Source organism: Cydia amplana, chromosome 6 (genome assembly GCF_948474715.1).
Source record: "Cydia amplana chromosome 6, ilCydAmpl1.1, whole genome shotgun sequence".
Lineage (NCBI taxonomy): Eukaryota > Metazoa > Arthropoda > Insecta > Lepidoptera > Tortricidae > Cydia > Cydia amplana.
Window position 1 is genome coordinate 6,937,315 of NC_086074.1, and position 23,162 is coordinate 6,960,476.

General features: G+C 35.6%; 1 protein-coding gene across 1 annotated transcript in view; it reads left to right on the forward strand.

Annotated features, from left to right (window-relative positions):
• The window catches only part of LOC134648768 (ras-related protein Rap-2b), a 65,485-nt gene that overhangs the window by 38,330 nt on the left and 3,993 nt on the right, over positions 1–23,162 (forward strand). Inside the window, exon 2 of the mRNA XM_063503323.1 lies at positions 3,414–3,846. Within this exon, the coding sequence (XP_063359393.1) occupies positions 3,414–3,846 (433 nt within the window). The remainder of the gene's footprint in view (positions 1–3,413; positions 3,847–23,162) is intronic.

The following is a 23,162-nucleotide window of genomic DNA, read 5'->3' on the forward strand; positions in this document are numbered from 1 at the left end:
GAAAAACAACCGGTATCGTCATAGTATTAAGGTTCAAATTTAATGTCACTGATATTCTAGATATTACGTTTTGGTAGTGTAGGACCATAGACCGCCCCGAAGCGATACAGCACTCATATTATTTTGATACTTAGTGTGGTGTTAAAAATGAAACGTGGTTACATATTTATTATATTGTTTTATTTAAATTATTAGCTTGCGGTGGTAAATGTAATAATTTACAAAGGTGCAGCTGCAAGCATTGTTATTTTTTCTTATCTTTAAAATAACGATACCTACTGTGAAATTAGCACCTCTGATGTGATGCCTACGCATAGTGACAATAAAAACACTGATAAGGATTTGCGACCTGACCACTATTGTTTTGCATAGGTAAATACAATAGGTTTATGAGAAGAGCGGTGTGCAAGATCCGTGTGCATGAGTAGTGGGGCACATTATTTTATCATTTACCGACCCTACATCAGGCTTAAGTCGGTTTCTAATATCCTAACCGTGTGCTTCGTGTTATTTATATAAGTACTCTGCCCGATATTGTTAAAAACTTGACGACCTGCTTACGTGACCCTGGATTTTGATTGCAAGAAATTTATTATATCTGATTTTTTATGACACGATTTTATCTAGTACTTAGTAAGTAACTGTTTATATACCTACACGGAAAAATGTTGATTATACCTATGTTAAACTTATTAATCTTAAATTTACATTGTTACCTTAGATTTTGTTATATAACAAATATACAACGCTTTATCATAAACATACCTCGCAACCGAGCTAGCAAATCTGTAGCAGTTGTACGCCAGGGTTATCACTACTACACATAAACTAAAGTACAAAAAATATTTTTTCTTTGTTTTCAAACACACCAATATGTATTTTCAAGCAATGAAAATTCCATGTTAATATTTGAAAGAAACGCGAGAAAAAAACGTGATTTTATAAACAAAATAACAGATACATTGAAACGCATCTAATATTGACATTGACCTGTTAATTTATATTATTTGACAGTTAATTAAACCGGGTTATATCGGAAGAGGGTCAACAAGGTTCTCGACCAATTTTATTAATCTTACATACAATAAAGTTAAAGCAAAATGGTTCGTCATAATCGCCAACCCTGACACAAAACTGTCATATGCTACGGTTTTGCTAGCTCCGTTGCGGGGTATGATCATAAAATATCTGGGTGACCGAGCTTCGCTCGGAAAACATATAAAAACTCGAAAATGCGCGTTTTCCCAGAGATAAGACCTATAATATATAGCTAGATATAATATTATAGCTAAATCGATTTTTCGCCCCCGAAAACCCCCATATAGCAAATTTCATCGAAATCGTTAGAGCCGTTTCCGAGATCCCCGATATATATATATATAAATAAATAAATAAATAAATAAATAAACAAGAATTGCTCGTTTAAAGGTATTAGATTAGATAACCACGTTTCATTTTTAACACCACACTAAGTATCAAAATAATATGAGTGCCGTATCGCTTCGGGGCGGTCTATCGTCCTACACTACCAAAACGAATATCTAGAATATCAGTGACATTAAATTTGGACCTTAATACTATGACGATACCGGTTGTTTTTCAATATGAATGTTGTACTGGCACGTGCTAACGCTCGAGCTAGCGGGTTTGCGATAATAGAGACAATGGCCTTTGTTTGAAAGATTATGGTTCGAAGCGAAAAGTTCACCTCAGAAGAGCCATACTATAGGTACTTAGGTATTTTTAAATTCTATGGCGGTGGAAAGTCGGCAAAGGGTAATTAAACGAGGAAATTGAAACCAAACAAGTTGTAACTGGAACTCCGGGATAACCGAGAAATCCCGCTAATTCATGCGGTAGCCTCTTAAACAGATTTTAATATTTAAGAGGAACGTTAGCTCTCTGGCGCGTGGCGTGCCGTCTACGTTATTATGCGGGCCAAACACTATCAGTAAGAATGACTGACTGCCTTTTAGTAATGTCATAAGTACACATCGGTAACTCGTGGCATTTAGGTACTTAGCACTTAAAAGATTAGTTTAATTAATTCCTTTTTTTAGTGGTTTCTTTTTCTCGACTCGTATAGGAAGAAATATCTGGGTGACCGAGCTTCGCTCGGAAAACATATAATAACTCGGAAATGCGCATTTTCCCAGAGGTAAGACCTAGCTAGATCGATTTTTCGCCCCCGAAAACCCCTATATACCAAATTTCATCGAAATCGTTAGAGCCGTTTCCGAGATCCCCGAAAAAAAATATATATATATAAATAAATAAACAAGAATTGCTCGTTTAAAGGTATTAGATAGGAAGAATATTGTCACATCACTAGTCTGTTAGAAACTGTCAAGTGCTACCTAAGTGCCACGAGTTACCGGTGTGTGCTCATCACTAATCTTTTAAGTGCTACCTAAATGCCACGAGTTACCGATGTGTAGTCATAAGTCATAATTAATGACAGTAATGTGATTGGCACAAAAGAAGATTTTAACGAAGGAATGACAAAATTATTTATTACATTGACAGTGCACGTGTGTCGCTCGCAATACAAACACTTTTCTCTACGTCCACATCAAAATAAATTCTTGATTTAAAATCATTATAGTTTCATTTTTGTTTCAGTTTCATTTTATTTTATTTTTGTACTGTGTATTTTAAGTATGTATGTAGGTCCCACGGGACCTCGAATTCGAATTATAAAGAACACATGCCTTTATGGTTCCAAATGGTACCTACCTACTATCTGTATAAACAAAATGTAGGCACTGCATTGATACATGCATATGAATATACTGATATTAAATACTTAAAGTCTGGGTATAACACACTCAACCAGTTAATTTTAATATTCATAAACAGCTTTCAAATCTAAAATACCGTTCACGGTTGTTTGTCCTTAACCGTCATTTTGACGTTTTATGTGTTGGAAACAGACAAGATTATGACATGATTTACGCTAATTAGCTGTAACATTACCTCCATTAGCAACGTTTCAATATTTGCAATAATTAGGTAATCTGCAATTCATGTCTTCATTACGCTCGTGCAATTTTAGAATTATAAATACAAATTTAGCTTTAGCAGTATAATGTTACACAATTAGCTAATTTGCAGCCCGCCTCTTGATAAGGAACCGGGTACCCTCATTGTTTATCTATCGCATGAATACATTAGTCGCCCTTTTCGCAGAGTTTTATCGAAGGTCGTCGCCATATTTCCAGTTAACTACGCATGACCGATTTGCATGATAATCATTCGCTTTAGAAACGTGGCTTACACACCAAATTTGTGAATTTATTACCTAATAACTTCACTTGACATTGTATTAAATATACAAACTTTCTTTACCGGAGTTTGTTGCTTTTTTTACATAACATTTTAAACAGAACTAATCGCAGCTTGTTTTGTTACAGGACCGAGCGAACAGAAGAGACAGTCCCTAGTAGCGCCAACCTCACCAACAATGCAGTGCGCCATAAAATTGTCGTGCTAGGGGCCGCCAAAGTTGGCAAATCGTCGCTGATAACACAATTCCTCTACAACACGTTTTCTCCTAAGTACAAACGAACAATTGAGGAAATGCACCATGGAGACTTCAATGTCGCTGGAGTTAGATTGACATTGGATATTTTAGACACATCAGGAGCTTACGAATTTCCTGCCATGAGGGCTTTGTCTATGCAATCGGCGGATGCCTTCATACTAGTATACGATATCACGGATCCTGACAGCTTCGCAGAGGTGCGGACGTTACGGGATCAGATACATGAGACGAAAGCCAGCACGGCCGTGCCAATAGTGGTGGTGGGGAACAAGGTAGACTTGGCGGAGACAGGAGCAAGACAGGTATTAATTTTCATACTTATGATTATTACAGTAGGTATCAAATTGAAAATTATTGAATCAAAACTAAAACTCAATGATGCTGGTCTTACCTAATCCACATGCAAAATCTCCTAGTGCATTCTTATAGAGAAAGCATGAGAGATTTCTTAATTAAGAGCAAATATATGTACCTACTATACTTAATTACCATGTGACTGTTCAATAAATGTAGATCAATGAGTGCATTACGAGTACATTACATTATATTCAAAATACAATTAAATATTTTGTGGCATACATTTTTATTTAAGTAGGTACCATAAAATAAAATATGGCGATCAAATAAAGCATTCCACATTTATTTTACTTACAACAAAATATTTTAATCACGCAAAACAAAATATTTAAACAAAAAAAAATTAAACGCAACGATGTAATTAAAAACAAGACATGCTTTATTGAGCACGTTGAGAAACGTGTTAGGTATTTTCTTTCTCGAAAACAATTTGTGATTGTGATCGGATAAGACACGTGTCTCTTCGCCACGAGGACTAGACGTTTACAGTAGAATAAATATAGTCCTGTAAAGTAAATGGGTAAATGCAATACTTTCGAAGATAGACTATTTAACAAAATGAAGATAATAAGCGTAATATTATTTATTCAATGCGACTAGGCAAAAACGAAAAAACAAATCTTCAGACTACATATTGCATCTTTTTTAGATAATACTTTTAATAAAATACTCTATTTTATTTTGTTACCTAATAATACTTTATATAATATATAATAGTAGGTATGTATGTTACTTAAGTGTATTAAAGTTTTCAAGAAACGGTTCCACGGTTATAATGTTAAAGAATTTAATAGAAAAATATGTAAAATAAAATTTGAAAAACCAGAAATTATCAGTTTCAGAATCTTGAAACGTATAGTATAAATAAAAACCGGCCAAGTGCGAGTCAAACTCGCGCACGGAGGGTTCCGCGCCATCAACAAAAAATAGAGCAAAAAAATCGTGTTTGTTGTATGGGAGCCCCCCTTAAATATTTATTTTATTTTATTTTTAGTATTTGTTGTTATAGCGGCAACAGAGATACATCATTTGTGAAAATTTCAACTATCTAGCTGTCGCGGTTCATGAGATACAGCCTGGTGACAGACGGACGGACGGACGGGCGGACGGACAGCGAAGTCTTAGTAATAGGGTCGCGTTTTTTACCCTTTGGGTACGGAACCCTAAAAATTAGGTGCGTACCATTTTGAGTCAACGTGTTGAGAGCTTAAATACCTACTAACAATGTTCCGCGTAAATTATTTAGTAAATAGGTAGGTATCAAACTACGACGAGCGACTATCTAGGTAACAACGGGATTAGTTGGGCAACAAAGTGGTACCAAGTACCAACAAGTTTAGTCCAACGTCACGTCGTGTCTCCAACTCTCCAGATCCCTGAGGCCCCGGCGTCTCACATACTTGTATGAGCTAACAAACATCGATCCGACTGCCGTATTCGAACTTCAAGATATTCACAAGAGACGACACGTACTAGATCCATTCTAGAGATGTTATAGTTTAGATTTCAACTAGTTCTCTTTTGCAGCACAATTCGGGCAACCAATGTCACTTTTACGTTAGATAGAGTTAGATATCTTTTAGATGTGAATTGGATCTCTAAGCCATATCTTATGGAAATCGTTCAAGAGTATCTCCTGAATCGCGCAAATGTCAAATTTGACAGGTTAGATCTTAAACATATCGCTATCGTATCTTGGCGATGTCTAAAAGATATCTAACAGATGTCTATTTCAAAATCCGAATCGGGCCCCGAGTCAATCATTTTTGGAGCGCTCGGCGCGCCAATATTAGTGTTTACATTGTCGGTACTGAGCACACCATTAAATTACACCCGTAATTGATTAATGAATTCTACAATGCTTCAATATATCGGTACACAATAGCGGAGTTAATTCATTTGATGAAGGAATTGGTAAAGTTTAGTTACCGTATTTAAGCAAGTAGGTATCTTAGGTGTTATATATTATCAACTTATACCTATTTAGAATTTACATAAAAACCGCTCATACGTTGTAAGTAAGCTGAGCATAGAGGAAGTTTAGTTGCTCATATCATATAATTAACTGTATCTATTATTTAAAACAAGACTAATCCAAACAATGAGAGAAAAGGTATTGGGTTTGCTGTAGGTATAATTTAATCCGATTACCCAAAGCGTCCCTATTTAATTATTTAGTCATAAATACCGGGGCGGATAATACCTACATTTTTATGTTTTGTTAGAACATAAGTAATATTTTTTTAAATGACAACCTATTTAAAGTAAACCTGCAAAAATATTTTAAAGGTTACGCAAAAAAGAGAGAAGCCTTGGATACCTACATCTATTAACAAGAGCTTGTCATAAAAATACTTTATCATCATCATCATTGAGATCATCGTATAGATATTATTGCAAGTGATCTTGAAAATAAAAATGAACCCTTTGTGCTCTCATCACTTATGTACGCTAGTATTTAGTATGAAGCGCTTTATTCCTAGAAATAGAATTATAAAGTAAGCAATAACTTTTCTTTAAAAATAACAAATTTTAACATATAAATCTACATAAAGTAGTAAATACATTTACGTAACAATAATCAGTACTAAGCCTACTGTCAATATTTAAGGAATAAACTATCCTAACAGTGCCTAGACTCAATGCGAATTCCGGCTTCAAATCTGACAAAATACTCCAATCTTAAGTGCAAAATATCCCAAATATTTCAAATACATTTTATCTTTTTTTGGGTTACGTAACTGTTTATTATTATCAAAAATGTAAAATTATAAAAAAAAACAGAATAAGCAACAACAAAAATATGGCGCTAGTGCAGGGTGGAGGTAGACGGGCTAGGTATGGCTGCACCGTCATTGAGTCCGAAGAAATGTTGGATGGGTTCGAATTTGTGCCGTGTTATTATTTATTTTACTGTTTATTATTTATTTCATAAAATAACAACGTCATTAAGCGGAAAAGGGCAAGGACCAAATCAGTGCCGTACGTACGTGACTAAAAAGACGCCTTTCAATATATTTTAGGCATGTAGAACTAATCCTTTTTTTCAATTCTTCGTCGTAAGTACTTTATCCCTCAGGATACGGAAAATTTACCTAAATAATAACCCTTCTACCGTAGTCTACATGCTTGTTTTGAATTTTAAATGATTTCACGCTTCTATAATGTTACAGAAATTATTTTAACCCTCTACTCTTACCTATACAAATCATGTAATACAACCGTTCGTGGAAAAACAATTAACATTTCATTTCTCTTTCCCGCTTTTATTGAATTACTTTTGTTGTTGTGGCTAAAACTCAACAACTGGCAACTGCTTCGAAATTAGACAGCCATCGTAGCAGGTGAAATTGATGGATTGACATAACTGTTTAAGTTCTGTGTTTACATTTTACCCTCGAGTTGACGAAAATTCGGTCTTAATTTACTATGTAGGGTTTTTGGTATTTAGCATACCTATTTAATTCGTTTTTAAAGTTAAGGGTAGTTTGAAATTGAAGACTGTTATTGGTTGGGTATAAAAAGAAAGACACTTGGCGGACAGCTCTCTTTGGTTGTTGAGTCGTGCTAGCAGGCGGTTGTCAAGAGAAGAGATTATTGTGAATTGGAAGAAGACAAGAAAATAAATGGATAAATATCTTCAAGGTGTTGTTATTTTTACACTTCAGAAGTGGGATGAACGTAAGTACACGCCTACTGCTATTACTTATTGATTTAGTGAGATAACTGATAACATGACCCTTATTCTGAGCTTGGAGATAATTAATTAACTATACGAAATTCTAATGGATTACGTAAGAAATATGGTACTGGTAACATTTTTATTTAATTTAAATGAGTACCTGCATCATTTATTAATAATATTATGATGATTATGATTATAGGCTATCTAATTGCATATCAGTTAAACTTAGGTTAGTTTGACCCATAAATGTAATTAAATGGACATAATATCAATGTATAATCATAAGAATATATGCGTCAGTTGGTCGAGAATTTAACCACCATGCCACCGACCCCTCCAGTACCATCGGTCCACTTTCCCAATCTGTCTACTTTACCAAAGGGTCCATTTTCGCGATCTCTGTACTTTACCAAACGGTCCACTTTCGCGATGTGTCCACTTTACCATCGGTCCACTTTTCCGGTCTGTCTACTTTGCCAAACGGTCCACTTTCCCGATTTGTCTACTTGAGCACGTTGTCTACTTTCGCCATTGGTTCACGCAAACCACCAGTTTCTCAGAATACCAAAACCGCTTAGTGCCAGCATAATTCCAAGTCAATATGTGTCAACCACAGAGGACCGACATATCAGTATTGTAACAGGTGCGAGTGAGACACCGTCATTGTTCTGACAGTATTTAATCAAATATAACTGATTGCGTTCCAGCAAATTACCGTTTTGTGACTACAACGAACAAAATGTCTGGGATCATTCCAGTAAACAATATTCCATGAAAAACATTTCATGTAAAATGTTGCCAAGACGAAACCACAAGGCTCGGATTGTCAAAAAGTTATCAGATATCTTGTAGAGCCAAGCTTCTAACTCTGCAAGCCCTAACATGACAAACTCTACATCTTAGTCAACATATGTGGCTTGGCCGTTTCGCTACCGTCACATGGGCGGAAGGTGAAATCTATTCATTATTTTTTATTATACAATAATTTTTGTAGTAACAAAACGGCCAAGCCACGTATTTTGACTAAGGTGTAGAGTTTGTGATGTTAGGGCTTGTAGAGTTAGAAGCTTGGCTCTACAAGATATCTGATAACTTTTTGACAGTCCGAGCCTTGTGGTTTCGTCTTGACAACATTTTACATGAAATGTTTTTCATGGGATCGGAAAAGCGAACCATTTGGTCAAGTAGACCAATGAAGAAAGTGGACCGATCGGTAATTAGACGGATCGGGAAAGTGGACCGATAGGTAATTAGACGGATTTAGAAAAGCAATTAGGCAGATCGGGAAAGTAGACCGTTTGGTAAAGTAGACAGATTGGGAAAATGGACCGATGGTACTGGAGGGCCACCGACAGCTAGGCATAATAATGTTCAGTTAACAAAATCAAGTACACGTGTTCTTCTTAATAAATAGATACGTGACTGTAGTTATTAACTTCTTTGCTACTTACTTACCCACACACATGTGGGAATTAGGCAGAATATGTCAACACGTGGGTCTTGATATGTGTTGGTTGGAGTATTCAAGGGTGCCTTAATTTTCATTATTTCTTCACTACGGCGCATAGTTTCAGAGATAAATTGATATTTATGATTTATAACCAGGTCTCGCAATTTAATTGAAGATTTTGAGTTTTGATTTTGATCCTTAATGTTAAAATTTGTGGAATATAAGTAGATGGCTTACTATGCAAACGGGGCATTGAATTTTCAGTCATTTTTTTTGCTACGACGCATAGTTTTTGAGATAAATGAATGTTTATAATTTGAACTACCATTAAACATTATTTTGTCATATAATTCCTTTATAGTTTATAAGGTATTATGATATAGTATATAGGTATATGTAACACCGGATACTTTTACGTTTCATGCCGAGTTGTTGGAGAATATGGCTGACGTTGACTCATGATGATCAACGGCGCTTGCGAACACCAGAAGCCTCGGTCTTCGCGAAAGGGAATGTAGCTGGAATAACAGCGGCAGTGAAAAAGGAATCCAGACCGAAGCAGAGTCCTGTTGTGAAAGTCAGGAGTAACCCCGCTTCGACAGCCTTAGCGAGAGGCACGCGCCACTGGACATCAGGTCATGTACACCTACTTTTACTATTATATTATGAATGATTTGATATGGTAATGTGTGTTAGATACCGTGAATTGCTTGACTTCATCTCGTTCATCGACATCTAGCACATATAACATAAGTATAAGATGAATATATTGCCAGAGGATAAGTTGAGAAAAATAAATTTGATGAACCGATAGAAACTATTACTTGTGTACCAATTATGAGAAATTTTTGCCTAAATATGTCAATGCGATATAATAACGCGTATATATTTTATCTTACGAAGTAATAGATACGATCTATGAGTGGTTCTCAGCCGGTCAGGCCTTTGACCAACTTTTGTGATTTCTATTTGAACTGCAAGGAAGCTCCACATTTATAATGCCATCTGATTATAAACAAAATTGGACAATAATTAGCTCATTAACGGCACATTTTCTGTGAATTGATTGATTTGTTGCTTTGTTTATTTATTGGTCGAGTATCGAGTATCGAGTATCGAGTATCGAGTATCGAGTATCGAGTATCGAGTATCGAGTATCGAGTATCGAGTATCTAGTATTTAGAGTCATTTGGTTTATTGAATTATAGAGTCATTTGGTTTATTGAATTATAGTCATTTGGTTTATTGAATTATAGAGTCATTTGGTTTATTGAATTATAGAGTCATTTGGTTTATTGAATTATAGAGTCATTTGGGTTATTGAATTATAGAGTCATTTGGTTTATTGAATTATAGAGTTATTTGGTTTATTGAATTATAGAGTCATTTGGTTTATTGAGTTATAGAGTCATTTGGTTTATTGAGTTATAGAGTCATTTGGTTTATTGAGTTATAGAGTCATTTGGTTTATTGAATTATAGAGTCATTTGGTTTATTGAGTTATAGAGTCATTTGGTTTATTGAATTATAGTCATTTGGTTTATTGAATTATAGTCATTTGGTTTATTGAATTATAGTCATTTGGTTTATTGAATTATAGAGTCATTTGGTTTATTGAATTATAGAGTCATTTGGTTTATTGAATTATAGAGTCATTTGGTTTATTGAATTATAGAGTCATTTGGTTTATTGAATTATAGAATCATTTGGTTTATTGAATTATAGAGTCATTTGGTTTATTGAATTATAGTCATTTGGTTTATTGAATTATAGAGTCATTTGGTTTATTGAATTATAGAGTCATTTGGTTTATTGAATTATAGAGTCATTTGGTTTATTGAATTATAGAGTCATTTGGTTTATTGAATTATAGAGTCATTTGGTTTATTGAATTATAGAGTCATTTGCTTTATTGAATTATAGAGTCATTTGCTTTATTGAATTATAGAGTCATTTGCTTTATTGAATTATAGAGTCATTTGCTTTATTGAATTATAGAGTCAATTGCTTTATTGAATTATAGAGTCAATTGCTTTATTTAATTATAGAGTCAATTGCTTTATTGAATTATAGAGTCAATTGCTTTATTGAATTATAGAGTCAATTGCTTTATTGAATTATAGAGTCATTTGGTTTACTGAATTATAGAGTCGTTTGGTTTATTGAATTATAGTCGTTTGGTTTATTGAATTATAGAGTCGTTTGGTTTATTGAATTATAGAGTCGTTTGGTTTATTGAATTATAGAGTCGTTTGGTTTATTGAATTATAGTCGTTTGGTTTATTGAATGATCGAGTCGTTTGGTTTATTGAATGATCGAGTCGTTTGGTTTATTGAATGATCGAGTCGTTTGGTTTATTGAATGATCGAGTCGTTTGGTTTATTGAATGATCGAGTCGTTTGGTTTATTGAATGATCGAGTCGTTTGGTTTATTGAATGATCGAGTCGTTTGGTTTATTGAATGATCGAGTCATTGGTTGATTGAATTATAGTCATAATTTATAGTCATTGGGCTTGAATTATAGTCATTGGGCTTGAATTATAGTTATTGGGCTTGAATTATAGTCATTGGTTGATTGAATTATAGAGTCATTGGTTGATTGAATTGTAGAGTCATTGGTTGATTGAATTGTAGAATCATTGGTTGATTGAATTGTAGAATCGTTGGTTGATTGAATTGTGAGGTTGGGCGTTAAAGGAAAACAACTAGCTTCGAGTATAGACGTATAATCACTTAAATAACACTTACATGCACTTATATATGTTAAGGCTATGCTTGTGTGTGGGTGAGGCATACCACACACAACAAAAAAAAAAAAAAAATTAACTGTAACAAAATAACATTTTTAATTTACTTTGGATGAAAAAAAAATAATGGTTATACACACAGCTTATACACAGCACCTACTGAAGAACTGGTTAAAATCTTTAACAGAAATTAATGATAAACTTACACTAATATTGTATTGAATTACCTACATATTAATATGAATATGAATGCGATTTGATGAACCAAATTAGACTAAATAAACCCGTAATTAACATTTCAACTTATTGGTAAAAGGAGAAAAAAAAACTTAAAATAACATACAGAATATTAAAATCTATATAATATATTATAATATGTTCTGGATATATCCATATTCATTCAGAGACTCTGTATTCATAGTTTATTTAGTATGCATTGTCCATAATTCATGTCATGATCACAATTATATTTTTTATTTTACTTGCAAGTCTTAATCCTTTTTTTTTTCATTTACTTTTATGACGTCATTTATTTAAATATATTTTCTTTGTTTATTTTATTTTATTTATTCATTTATAGTGGCATCTTTTATGCTTCACTGAAATCAAGGATCAAGGGTACGCAACGCTTTTACATACGTGGTCGGCCGACCTTACTATAATTATTTATTTATTTGCTCAGGATACAAGGACATTTTATTTAAAGCGCGCATACATACTATTTTTATACTCAGACAGGCAGTTCTTTTAACACATCCTTACATCAAAACCTTCCAAGTGTCCAAGGGTCTCCACGATTGATACTCGATCGAATCATGGTCAGACGCCAAGGATTCCGTGCCTGCCTTGCAGGGATGTTGCGAACATCCGCATCCGCATCCGCAACCGCGGAACATCCGCATTATTTTCAACATCCGCATCCGCATCCGCATCCGCATAAAATCGATGCGGAGCTTATGCGGATGCGGATGTCGAACAAGTCGGTACAGGAACGTCTTAGCGGCGGCGTAAGTGCTAGGTAATTTCGTCATTACCTATAACGAAATCGTCTAGATCCAGAAAAGTCGGCGAAGTTACTGTTTATTAAATATAACGCACCTATATTCTTGCTCAAATACTAAACATTTGTTTTTTTTTTAATAAAAAAATACTAAAAATTTAATATTTGACGTTTTCTAAGTACCTAATCTTGACATCCGCATCCGCATCCGCATCCGCGGATGTGAGCCTTTAAAAATCCGCATCCGCATCCGCATCCGCGGATGTCAAAAAATCTGCATCCGCAACATCCCTGCTGCCTTGTATCCTGGCGTACCCTTGCTATACCGTATCGCTCAAGGCCGCCTCTCGGGCCACCGAAGATGCGATAGGCAGTTTTATTTGTCAATTATTTACTTCCATTTCTTTCCTCTCAACAACAAAAAAAAAACAACACTCAAATGCAATCACTTAACTCACACACTATGAAAACTTTAACATATAAGAATTTCAGCAACTCTTAGTTGATCAGGCTAATCGTCCTTTGAAAAACTTACGTGTTTAAGTTTTCCTATACATCAATATTTTATCACTTTTCCAATAAAATACAAATTCCATTTTACTAATAATACAATCGACAACCATGCTAACCATTATTTCACATTCCTTACCTTTCTTAAACTTCCACAAACATTCATTTACTAACATTTATACGAAACTTGCGCTCTTTAAAAACCAACGTTAATTCTTTTCTTAAACAAGCCCATACCTACAATAACACTGATCTTCTTTACAATACCACTCATAATTATAATACTTCGTCATTATTTTGTTTGTTAAATATGTCTAATCCGTGTATACAAATATGTCTAAACCGTTACAATATTAATTACTATCATTGAAAAACCATTTCAAATTCGAAGTCAAAATAAATTTAATTTATATCTATCTATGAAAGTTAAGCATTAATTGTATATATATGTATATGGTTAAAAGTCGGAATATATTGTGACATACTTTTATATTTTTAAATCTGAAAACTAAATATTTTAGGCGTCTAATACTAATTCTTTAAATTCAATTTGATTACAATAAACTTCAATGCTCTAAATAAGTGTACAAAGACTACGAAATTTGAGATGTAATAACAGACGACGCATGCCATTCTCTATAAGGAATGCACGCGCCGCCGCCTCGTGCCATATTTGTAAGGGATAAAAGTATGTCACGTAACTATGATATGAAATTGAATACAATTTAATGCAATATATGTATGTCATTAAAATAATTTAGTCTTTATAGACTAAAAAAAGTAAAAAAAAAAAGTAAGTGAAAAATAAGTTCATAGTTAAGATCTATTTAGAAAAAGAAATATTGACCAATCTTTTAACCATATATTGTTTCGCCATTAAACGGCATAGTCTTATCTACTTACCACAACAGTTATTTATCCCATAGTGACACAAAAAAAAACAATATACACAATTCTAATAAAATACAAGGTTTTAAAAAAAAACAATTAATACTAACCACTGAGAAAAAACAAAAAAAATAAGCATATACAGTGGGCAATTAAATGTCCCTTTTGCACGGCAAGGCACTACATAAACTTTACAATGTCACTTTATTGTTTTTCATACGGCGCTACCAATCAACACTATCCAATTAACGGGTCTCTGGTCCTCCCGGCGCCATCCAAGGCCAAGGACACCATCAACTCCCGGCTGCAACCATCGTAAATGCTTCTCGCTTTTTTGAATTGATTATTAAATTTTTTTGATTCTATTTTAAGCCACGTTATCATCGTCAAAATATTCACTAGTTAATAGAAATGTACCTATTTTCAGTCACTTTTTCATACGGTTTGGTTTAAGCCCACGGCGATCACTTTTTCCTTACTATTTAATGCGTCCGTAGTCACTAATTTTAATAACACCAATAAAAAAATAAAAGTCCGCCAAACTTATTCACTGTGAATGTTAATATTTTTTTTTTGTTATTGTATTTTGCACATAATTATGTCCTTTATATCACTTATGTTAAATTTTTACTCTTCTTCTCGACGTCTACTGGCTGGCGCGGCGCGCCGCCAGTGCAGCACAAGGCCGCACTGGCAGGATCGCCATGTGAGGTTGGGCGTTAAAGGAAAACAACTAGCTTCGAGTATAGACGTATAATCACTTAAATAACACTTACATGCACTTATATATGTTAAGGCTATGCTTGTGTGTGGGTGAGGCATACCACACACACTACAGAATTGTAGAATCGTTGGTTGATTGAATTGTAGAATCGTTGGTTGATTGAACTGTAGAATCGTTGGTTGATTGAACTGTAGAATCGTTGGTTGATTGAATTGTAGAATCGTTGGTTGATTGAATTGTAGAATCGTTGGTTGATTGAATTGTAGAATCGTTGGTTGATTGAATTGTAGAATCGTTGGTTGATTGAATTGTAGAATCGTTGAATTATTGAATTGTAGAATCGTTGAATTTGAATTGTAGAATCGTTGGTTGATTGAATTGTAGAATCGTTGAATTATTGAATTGTAGAATCGTTGAATTATTGAATTGTAGAATCGTTGAATTATTGAATTGTAGAATCGTTGAATTATTGAATTGTAGAATCGTTGAATTATTGAATTGTAGAATCGTTGAATTATTGAATTGTAGAATCGTTGAATTATTGAATTGTAGAATCGTTGAATTATTGAATTGTAGAATCGTTGAATTATTGAATTGTAGAATCGTTGAATTATTGAATTGTAGAATCGTTGAATTATTGAATTGTAGAATCGTTGAATTATTGAATTGTAGAATCGTTGAATTATTGAATTGTAGAATCGTTGAATTATTGAATTGTAGAATCGTTGAATTATTGAATTAATCGTTGAATTATTGAATCATATTTTTAATTCATAGGTTACTGCAGTTAATGTTGCAGCATTACATTGAAATGATTTTAATATGATGATTTTAATATAAGCGATAATGAAGAGTGCATGGTTGAACCTGTAGAACTCACCACAATTAAACCGAGATCGAGGAGGATTGATGGCCTCTTATTGGTTATATTATTATGTTTAAATTAAGACTTGATAAAAATAGATGTACAATAATAAACATTATCTCATTACTAGATAAGCTGATATATTAAATAATGCATGAACTATAAAAAACTCGTCAAATAATAGTAGATTACCATTGAGGCAGTTTTTAAAAGAGATAATTTAATAATAAGAGATATTAATTTCAACTGGGAGGTTATTAAAGACACGTATTGCGGTAAAGAATTCACTTTTATACTTTTACTTATTGCCGAACTTGAAATTTGATAATTATATTTATACTAGTGCGCAAATCGTAATTAAAAGATTTATTCTTAATATTTTATGTTTACAAAAAGGCGAAGCTCCAGTATGTAGATCTCAATTAACGCAAGTATTTTCTTGAAGAAATCTCTGAGTGGATATGGGTGATACATGTTGCGTGGGCAGTTTTCTTACAACCTAAACATAATTACAACGTCGTCGTAATCACCCCAGTAGTTAAATGATACCATATTTCAGTTACAAAATATGCGATTTCATGGTATACATTGTCGGAAGGTACGGATAGGTAAAACATCAGGTTTTTGCAGTTCTAGTTTTTGCAGTTCTATCGTTTATGTCTGCCATGTAACATTTGAAACGTATAATTTATTTAATTCAACGTGTAGAGAAAATATTACTGGTCCTTTTTCTGCGGAAACACGCCTATTTAGGTGCTATGTTTATTCCCGAACTGCGGGATTTGGTATGCTGTAAAGACGTTTAGTGAATTAATATACTTTTCAAGTCATTCATAAAACAATATGCATATTATAAAAAAATCTAATAGTCTGAAAATCCCAACGCGTCTTGCAATTGATGGACTAAGTACTTTGTCAGCTTGGATAAATCCTAACAAGCTAGAATATACGACCTTCTCTGAAAACATTGGGAGGGGAGCTATTAGGTATAGGTTTTTAGTACCAGATGATTAATGCATTGATAATGGGAACATAATAGGTCAAGTTGTACACAATAATTACTTAATTATCGCTGTTATTCATCATAGTAATATTTTATAAATTATAGTCAGGGTTAAAGTTACTGAAAGGTTCTCGGGAAATATTCCTGTCTCAAGAGTGAGGTTTATAATTGAAGATTTCTTGACATGATAATGGAAAATGATGTTGAAGCCACGAGAATTTGATTTGATTCGTGTGCTGACACAGCTAAGTACTACCATTTTAGAAAAGATTTGAACTGGTTCATATTATATATGGCAGGAAGATTGATAGTGCTTCAGTCACGAGAATTGAATTGGTTCGTGTACTCTGTTGTTTCAGTCACGAGAATTGAATTGGTTCGTGTACTATCTACCTGCAGATAGAGATGATCATTACTCATGAAAATCGAATAATAAATGGAAATTAATGATCTGTTACCCTGAATTACTAGTCAAGGTGTACACTGTTGTGATTATTAACCCAATGTTGGATATTTTTAGCAAGTTGAGCGCCGCACCTCTACCGGCGTCCCCCGCCTCGCGCCGCCAGAGTCCGATGCGAGCCGTCTCCAGCAGGAGCCCGCCTCGCGCCGCCAGAGTCCGGTGCGAGCCGTCTCCAGCAGGAGCCCGCCTCGCGCCGCCAGAGTCCGGTGCGAGCCGTCTCCAGCAGGATGTCTCCGGCAGAAGAGTAACAATTTTAACCCTTCGTATGCTTTAGTCAAAATTTACCACTGAATTAATAACCTTGAAACTGTAAATTCTAGTCCAAATTGTGTGGCAGGCATACGAAAGGTTATTTAGATGATGTTTTGAGATTTTGACTTGCTGATGCCTGATTGAAACTGTTTCGTATCCTATGCGATTAGTGTATCCACTGTTAAGTAGTATACGTAGTCTGTCGGCCAAGTGTAGGGTTTCCACCTGGCACGTGTATGAGGACATACACGGAGTCAGGATGGACGAGTGTAGGGTTTTTGGTATTTAGCATACCTATTTAATTCGTTTTTAAAGTTAAGGGTAGTTTGAAATTGATGACTGTTATTGGTTGGGTATAAAAAGAAAGACACTTGGCGGACAGCTCTCTTTGGTTGTTGAGTCGTGCTAGCAGGCGGTTGTCAAGAGAAGAGATTATTGTGAATTGGAAGAAGACAAGAAAATAAATGGATAAATATCTTCAAGGTGTTGTTATTTTTACAACTAATCAGATTAAAGTAAAGTATTCCCAGTCTAAGTACGGTTTCTTCTCAGTTAATTGTCAAAATAAAATTAAGCACGGGACCTAATCTTACCCGAGCTAGTCACCTTAAAAATATGATATAGTTGTCGGGGACGGATGGTCCCGATGGCGGTGGGCGCGTGGGGGTAGTACCTAGATGTATTACTTCACAGCCAAAATAGTAGGTATGCTACAAACGCATGAAATAAACATTCGGACTCATTAACCATACTAGTGCCTACTATATTTCAGTACTAAATGATGAAAAGAACTAATTGCTATTAGAATGTTGTCTGGTTAAATTCAAAATAAAAAGATCACATGAAATCGTTCAAATCTTTATTTCAGTCAAACTAAACCGGTTCCAACCCTACACCTCTGACCCGAGAAGATTTAACCCGGCAACAAACTCGGCGGGACACATCTTTTCAAAACAACACATAGTTTCTTTATTTTACAAAAGTAAGCTTCTAATGGCACATAAGAAATCAAAATAACACTTGGAATAAAACACTTAGCTAAACGGTTAAACAACGTGAGAATCTATAAGCTTTCAGAATAATCCTTCAGGTGTAAGCCTTCAGGAACGTAGCGAATTAGGCACGAGCTTGGCTAACGTCCGATCTCTAGCGCGGTCCGATCAAGAAGAAGGAAGCCAGCTCCAGCGGCGGAGCCAACCGCTCCCGCCTCCAATTCAAGTTGGTAAACCTGCCTGACCAGTCTACCAACATAACGACAAAAATGCCTGCTCGTGCCTACGTTCACTCAAGATACCCCTCTTGACGTTCCAAAGCCTTCTACCTGTCATCTTAGTTCATCAATACGCCAATAGATGGTGGCGTTACTCTCTACGCAACTTTATGATTCCGTTACAAGCAAATAATATGTAGCCAAACATTGCTAATCGATTTTATACAGGCGTTTAAAGCTATGAACTGTAACACTGCAATACGTCCTTCTGGTGTCTCGCTCCGACACGGCCGTCCTGCGTTACACACGTCCTCGTGTGTGGGTGTATGCATTTGATACTGAAACAAAACATACAGCACAGTATCTCATCGCTCGGTCATTCCTGACCAACAATTTGGGTCTCACTCAAATTAATATTAAAATCAAACTTTGTTATCAATCCAACCAGAAAAAAAAAATTGTTCAAAATTACTTTAACAATCCTCAATTCTCTAGTCAAAAATCGAGCAACGACTAAATAAAAATAATCATCAGTAATCATCGCCGCTATCTAACGGATACACTCCAATAATCATCGCCTCCATCTGGCGAATACTCTCAAATTTATGTGAAAACAGAACAATCCCAAACATCAAAACACAAATCACAACAGCTCCAATTCATTGCTCGACAGTATCACTACTATTGTCATCAATATCAATTTACGGGGAAATTATCTGGCATTAAAAAAAAAAGGTCATATGTGATCTAAATTTTTGTAAGACATCTTAAAATAAATAACATTCTGAATTGATAGTTCCAATTTTACTCATATGAACACAGTACATAAACGGGAATTCATTTTTAACAAAACAACACCAGTCCTTCGGTGCATTGCCAGTCCTTCGGCAGATACCAGACCCTCGTCAGAAGTAACCATCTCAGCCGCGTAAGTGCTACTCCTCGCAAAGAGCATTCTGCACATAAAAAGCAGACCACGTGCACCTCTTACATGCTCCGGCACTTCTGATGCGGTCACTAAACAATACCCAGTCCATCGGGCATACTTTCAGTCCATCGAAAGCAAAACAGTATTGCCCAGTCGATCGGGCGTGCCTTCAGTCTGTCGAAAGCATGACAGTATTGCCCAGTCCATCGGGCGTGCCTTCAGTCTATCGAAAGCAAAACAGTAGTGCCCAGTCTATCGGGCGTAATTTCAGCCCTACAAAAGTACAAGCTTTCAGTCCGTCGAAAGCAAAACAATGTTAACGATGAATTCCAAAAAAAGAAAATAAAAAGAGGTCTTTAAATCATGTTACTCAGAACCATTGGCACTATCAGCGTCAACTGATCAACTGAAACTGAACATTACTGATCAAAATCACTAAAGATAGCTTTCTTCTTTAGCTTTAACAACAGAAACTCGCTCAAGACTTCTATGCAGAAGTAAACATCTCAAAATAATCCCAACGAAATGGGAACTGCTCACCAGCTTAATAGAGTATGATGCACGCGACCAAGTCAAAGGTGGTGGTGGTGAGGTCCAACCCAAGCACGGAGGCTGATCCTTTCCGCTTGCCGTTGCCGTTGCTGCGGCAGGTTGCGAGAGACACGATGTGGTTCAACATAGCTGGCTGTTACTGAAATTATCATTTGCACGGTATCAGGTTTATCATGAATGCAGGCTAAACTCAAAAGGTTTATGAAATGCAAGGTACTTAGCAGACACAAAAAAACATGTTTCCAATGTATACGGGACTTCAAAAATCTCAGAATAAAATTTAAACTTCAATGAGTGCGTTTTATTTAATTCCATGAACAAACAAACACGTGTTCCAAAAATAAGTAGCACGGTAAATGGGCCAATACGAAAAGTGACAGCTTATTAGTTACGTTCAACTGTTATGCTTCGCCATTACACTCAAAATAAAATTCACTAATAAACAATTAAACGAAACCTGTCCTTTTATTTCCAAATCTCCAGCACAGAAGATACTGCACAGCCGCCTCTGTATCACGGGCGCAATGGCGTCCGCAAGCTCGCTCGGCTCCGGCTGCAGGACACATTACAAAGTGTCCAGATTATGGAATGTAGGTCACCAGAAATACACCACGCTCCCAGGTGGCTGTGTAAGCAATACATGAAACTCCGCATCTATCCCACTTGCTGATGTCGGGGACGGATGGTCCCGATGGCGGTGGGCGCGTGGGGGTAGTACCTAGATGTATTACTTCACAGCCAAAATAGTAGGTATGCTACAAACGCATGAAATAAACATTCGGACTCATTAACCATACTAGTGCCTACTATATTTCAGTACTAAATGATGAAAAGAACTAATTGCTATTAGAATGTTGTCTGGTTAAATTCAAAATAAAAAGATCACATGAAATCGTTCAAATCTTTATTTCAGTCAAACTAAACCGGTTCCAACCCTACACCTCTGACCCGAGAAGATTTAACCCGGCAACAAACTCGGCGGGACACATCTTTTCAAAACAACACATAGTTTCTTTATTTTACAAAAGTAAGCTTCTAATGGCACATAAGAAATCAAAATAACACTTGGAATAAAACACTTAGCTAAACGGTTAAACAACGTGAGAATCTATAAGCTTTCAGAATAATCCTTCAGGTGTAAGCCTTCAGGAACGTAGCGAATTAGGCACGAGCTTGGCTAACGTCCGATCTCTAGCGCGGTCCGATCAAGAAGAAGGAAGCCAGCTCCAGCGGCGGAGCCAACCGCTCCCGCCTCCAATTCAAGTTGGTAAACCTGCCTGACCAGTCTACCAACATAACGACAAAAATGCCTGCTCGTGCCTACGTTCACTCAAGATACCCCTCTTGACGTTCCAAAGCCTTCTACCTGTCATCTTAGTTCATCAATACGCCAATAGATGGTGGCGTTACTCTCTACGCAACTTTATGATTCCGTTACAAGCAAATAATATGTAGCCAAACATTGCTAATCGATTTTATACAGGCGTTTAAAGCTATGAACTGTAACACTGCAATACGTCCTTCTGGTGTCTCGCTCCGACATAGTTAAGTGTTCGAAAGTTAAAGTGGACATAATGGTGAAAGTAAATATTAATTTAGCGGCCATTACGATTTGAGTTGTCATTAAAAATATTGATAGTATGCAACTGTAGTTACTGTAGTTATGACGTTGTTGGCTGAGTTCTTCTGGGATGCGACACACAAATAAAAATTGGTATTTAAATTTATTTTATTCATAGGCCGGACTCCTTGCGATGAGTAGGTATTGTGTAGAGAGAATGCCAAAGCGAATTTTGTTATGAAATTTTCGATGCCACATGCACCCCAATTTAATGCAAACAGTAGAAAGCCTTTTCCAGGCCAATCCTTTTAGCGTCCGAAGTATTTTAGCTAGCGGAAATATGGAAGTGTGTTTGGGTCCAGTTGCAATTTGTTGGCAGTATGGGCGGAATCGAATTTCCTGTGTAAGCGCCGACACGTCTCGGACACGGCCGACATGCAACTATGTCAGCTGTCACTGCACTGTGACGGTTGCATTTGTGTTCTGTGACAATGATATGCGCTTAGGTACGTTTTTGTACAGTCAGCAGCCGAAGTTACTAAGCGGGCCAGGTGTTCAAAATTATCTTGACGCGACTTTATTGTTAAAAGAATAAGAACGTGACAAGGTAATTTTGAACACCTCGCCCGCTTAGCAACTTATTATGTATTACAGTATACTGTATTACAGAAACGCTTGGCTTAAATGTCTCGTAACCAGGCCAGAAAATTAAAAAAAAAACATAGAAACCATCGCCATGTGTCTCTTGTCAACTCCTTGGCCTTTAGGTTTGTTTATGTTTAAGACCTACAAGTGCAAACCTACAAACGTTAATAGTTTTGTTTACATATCAAGGTTAGTATGGTACTAAAAGTTCCAGAAGTTTATTACCATTTATTTAAATTCACATTACCTTAATATGTGATATCGTGTGTTGATTAACTTCATTGTACACCATCACCGGCGGCTATCGCTATAAAACGATCTGCATTACCCTTATTTTTAAATATGCCATTGTCATGCAATCTTAACAGCATGTTTGCATTTGTTCCTTCTATATTTCTAGTTATTTAGGCATTGACTAAACGAGCAATAAAAAATCATTAAATGAATACCTGCTCATGTTTAAAATATTAGTTAGTTTACTCCAGCGATACTTTTTTGCCGAATGAAGAACCAAAACACTTTAAAATGTAATCGCTTTTTTCCCCAAAGTGTAATGTTTTCACGGATGTCTCACTAAATCAATAAGTAGGTAGGTTAGGTTCGTTAGGTAGCTTCAGATGCCCGAAGGGCAAACCGCTCAGAAATAGGAGCCCCACGAAGCGGGGCTCCGTCTAGTTAAGTTGCGAAGGAAATGTTTTTTGAAAAGAAACAGTCCGACGAACTCCAAATTTGATGGACACCCCAGCGTTTTTCAGTTTGTTGTTGTTATGTCAGGC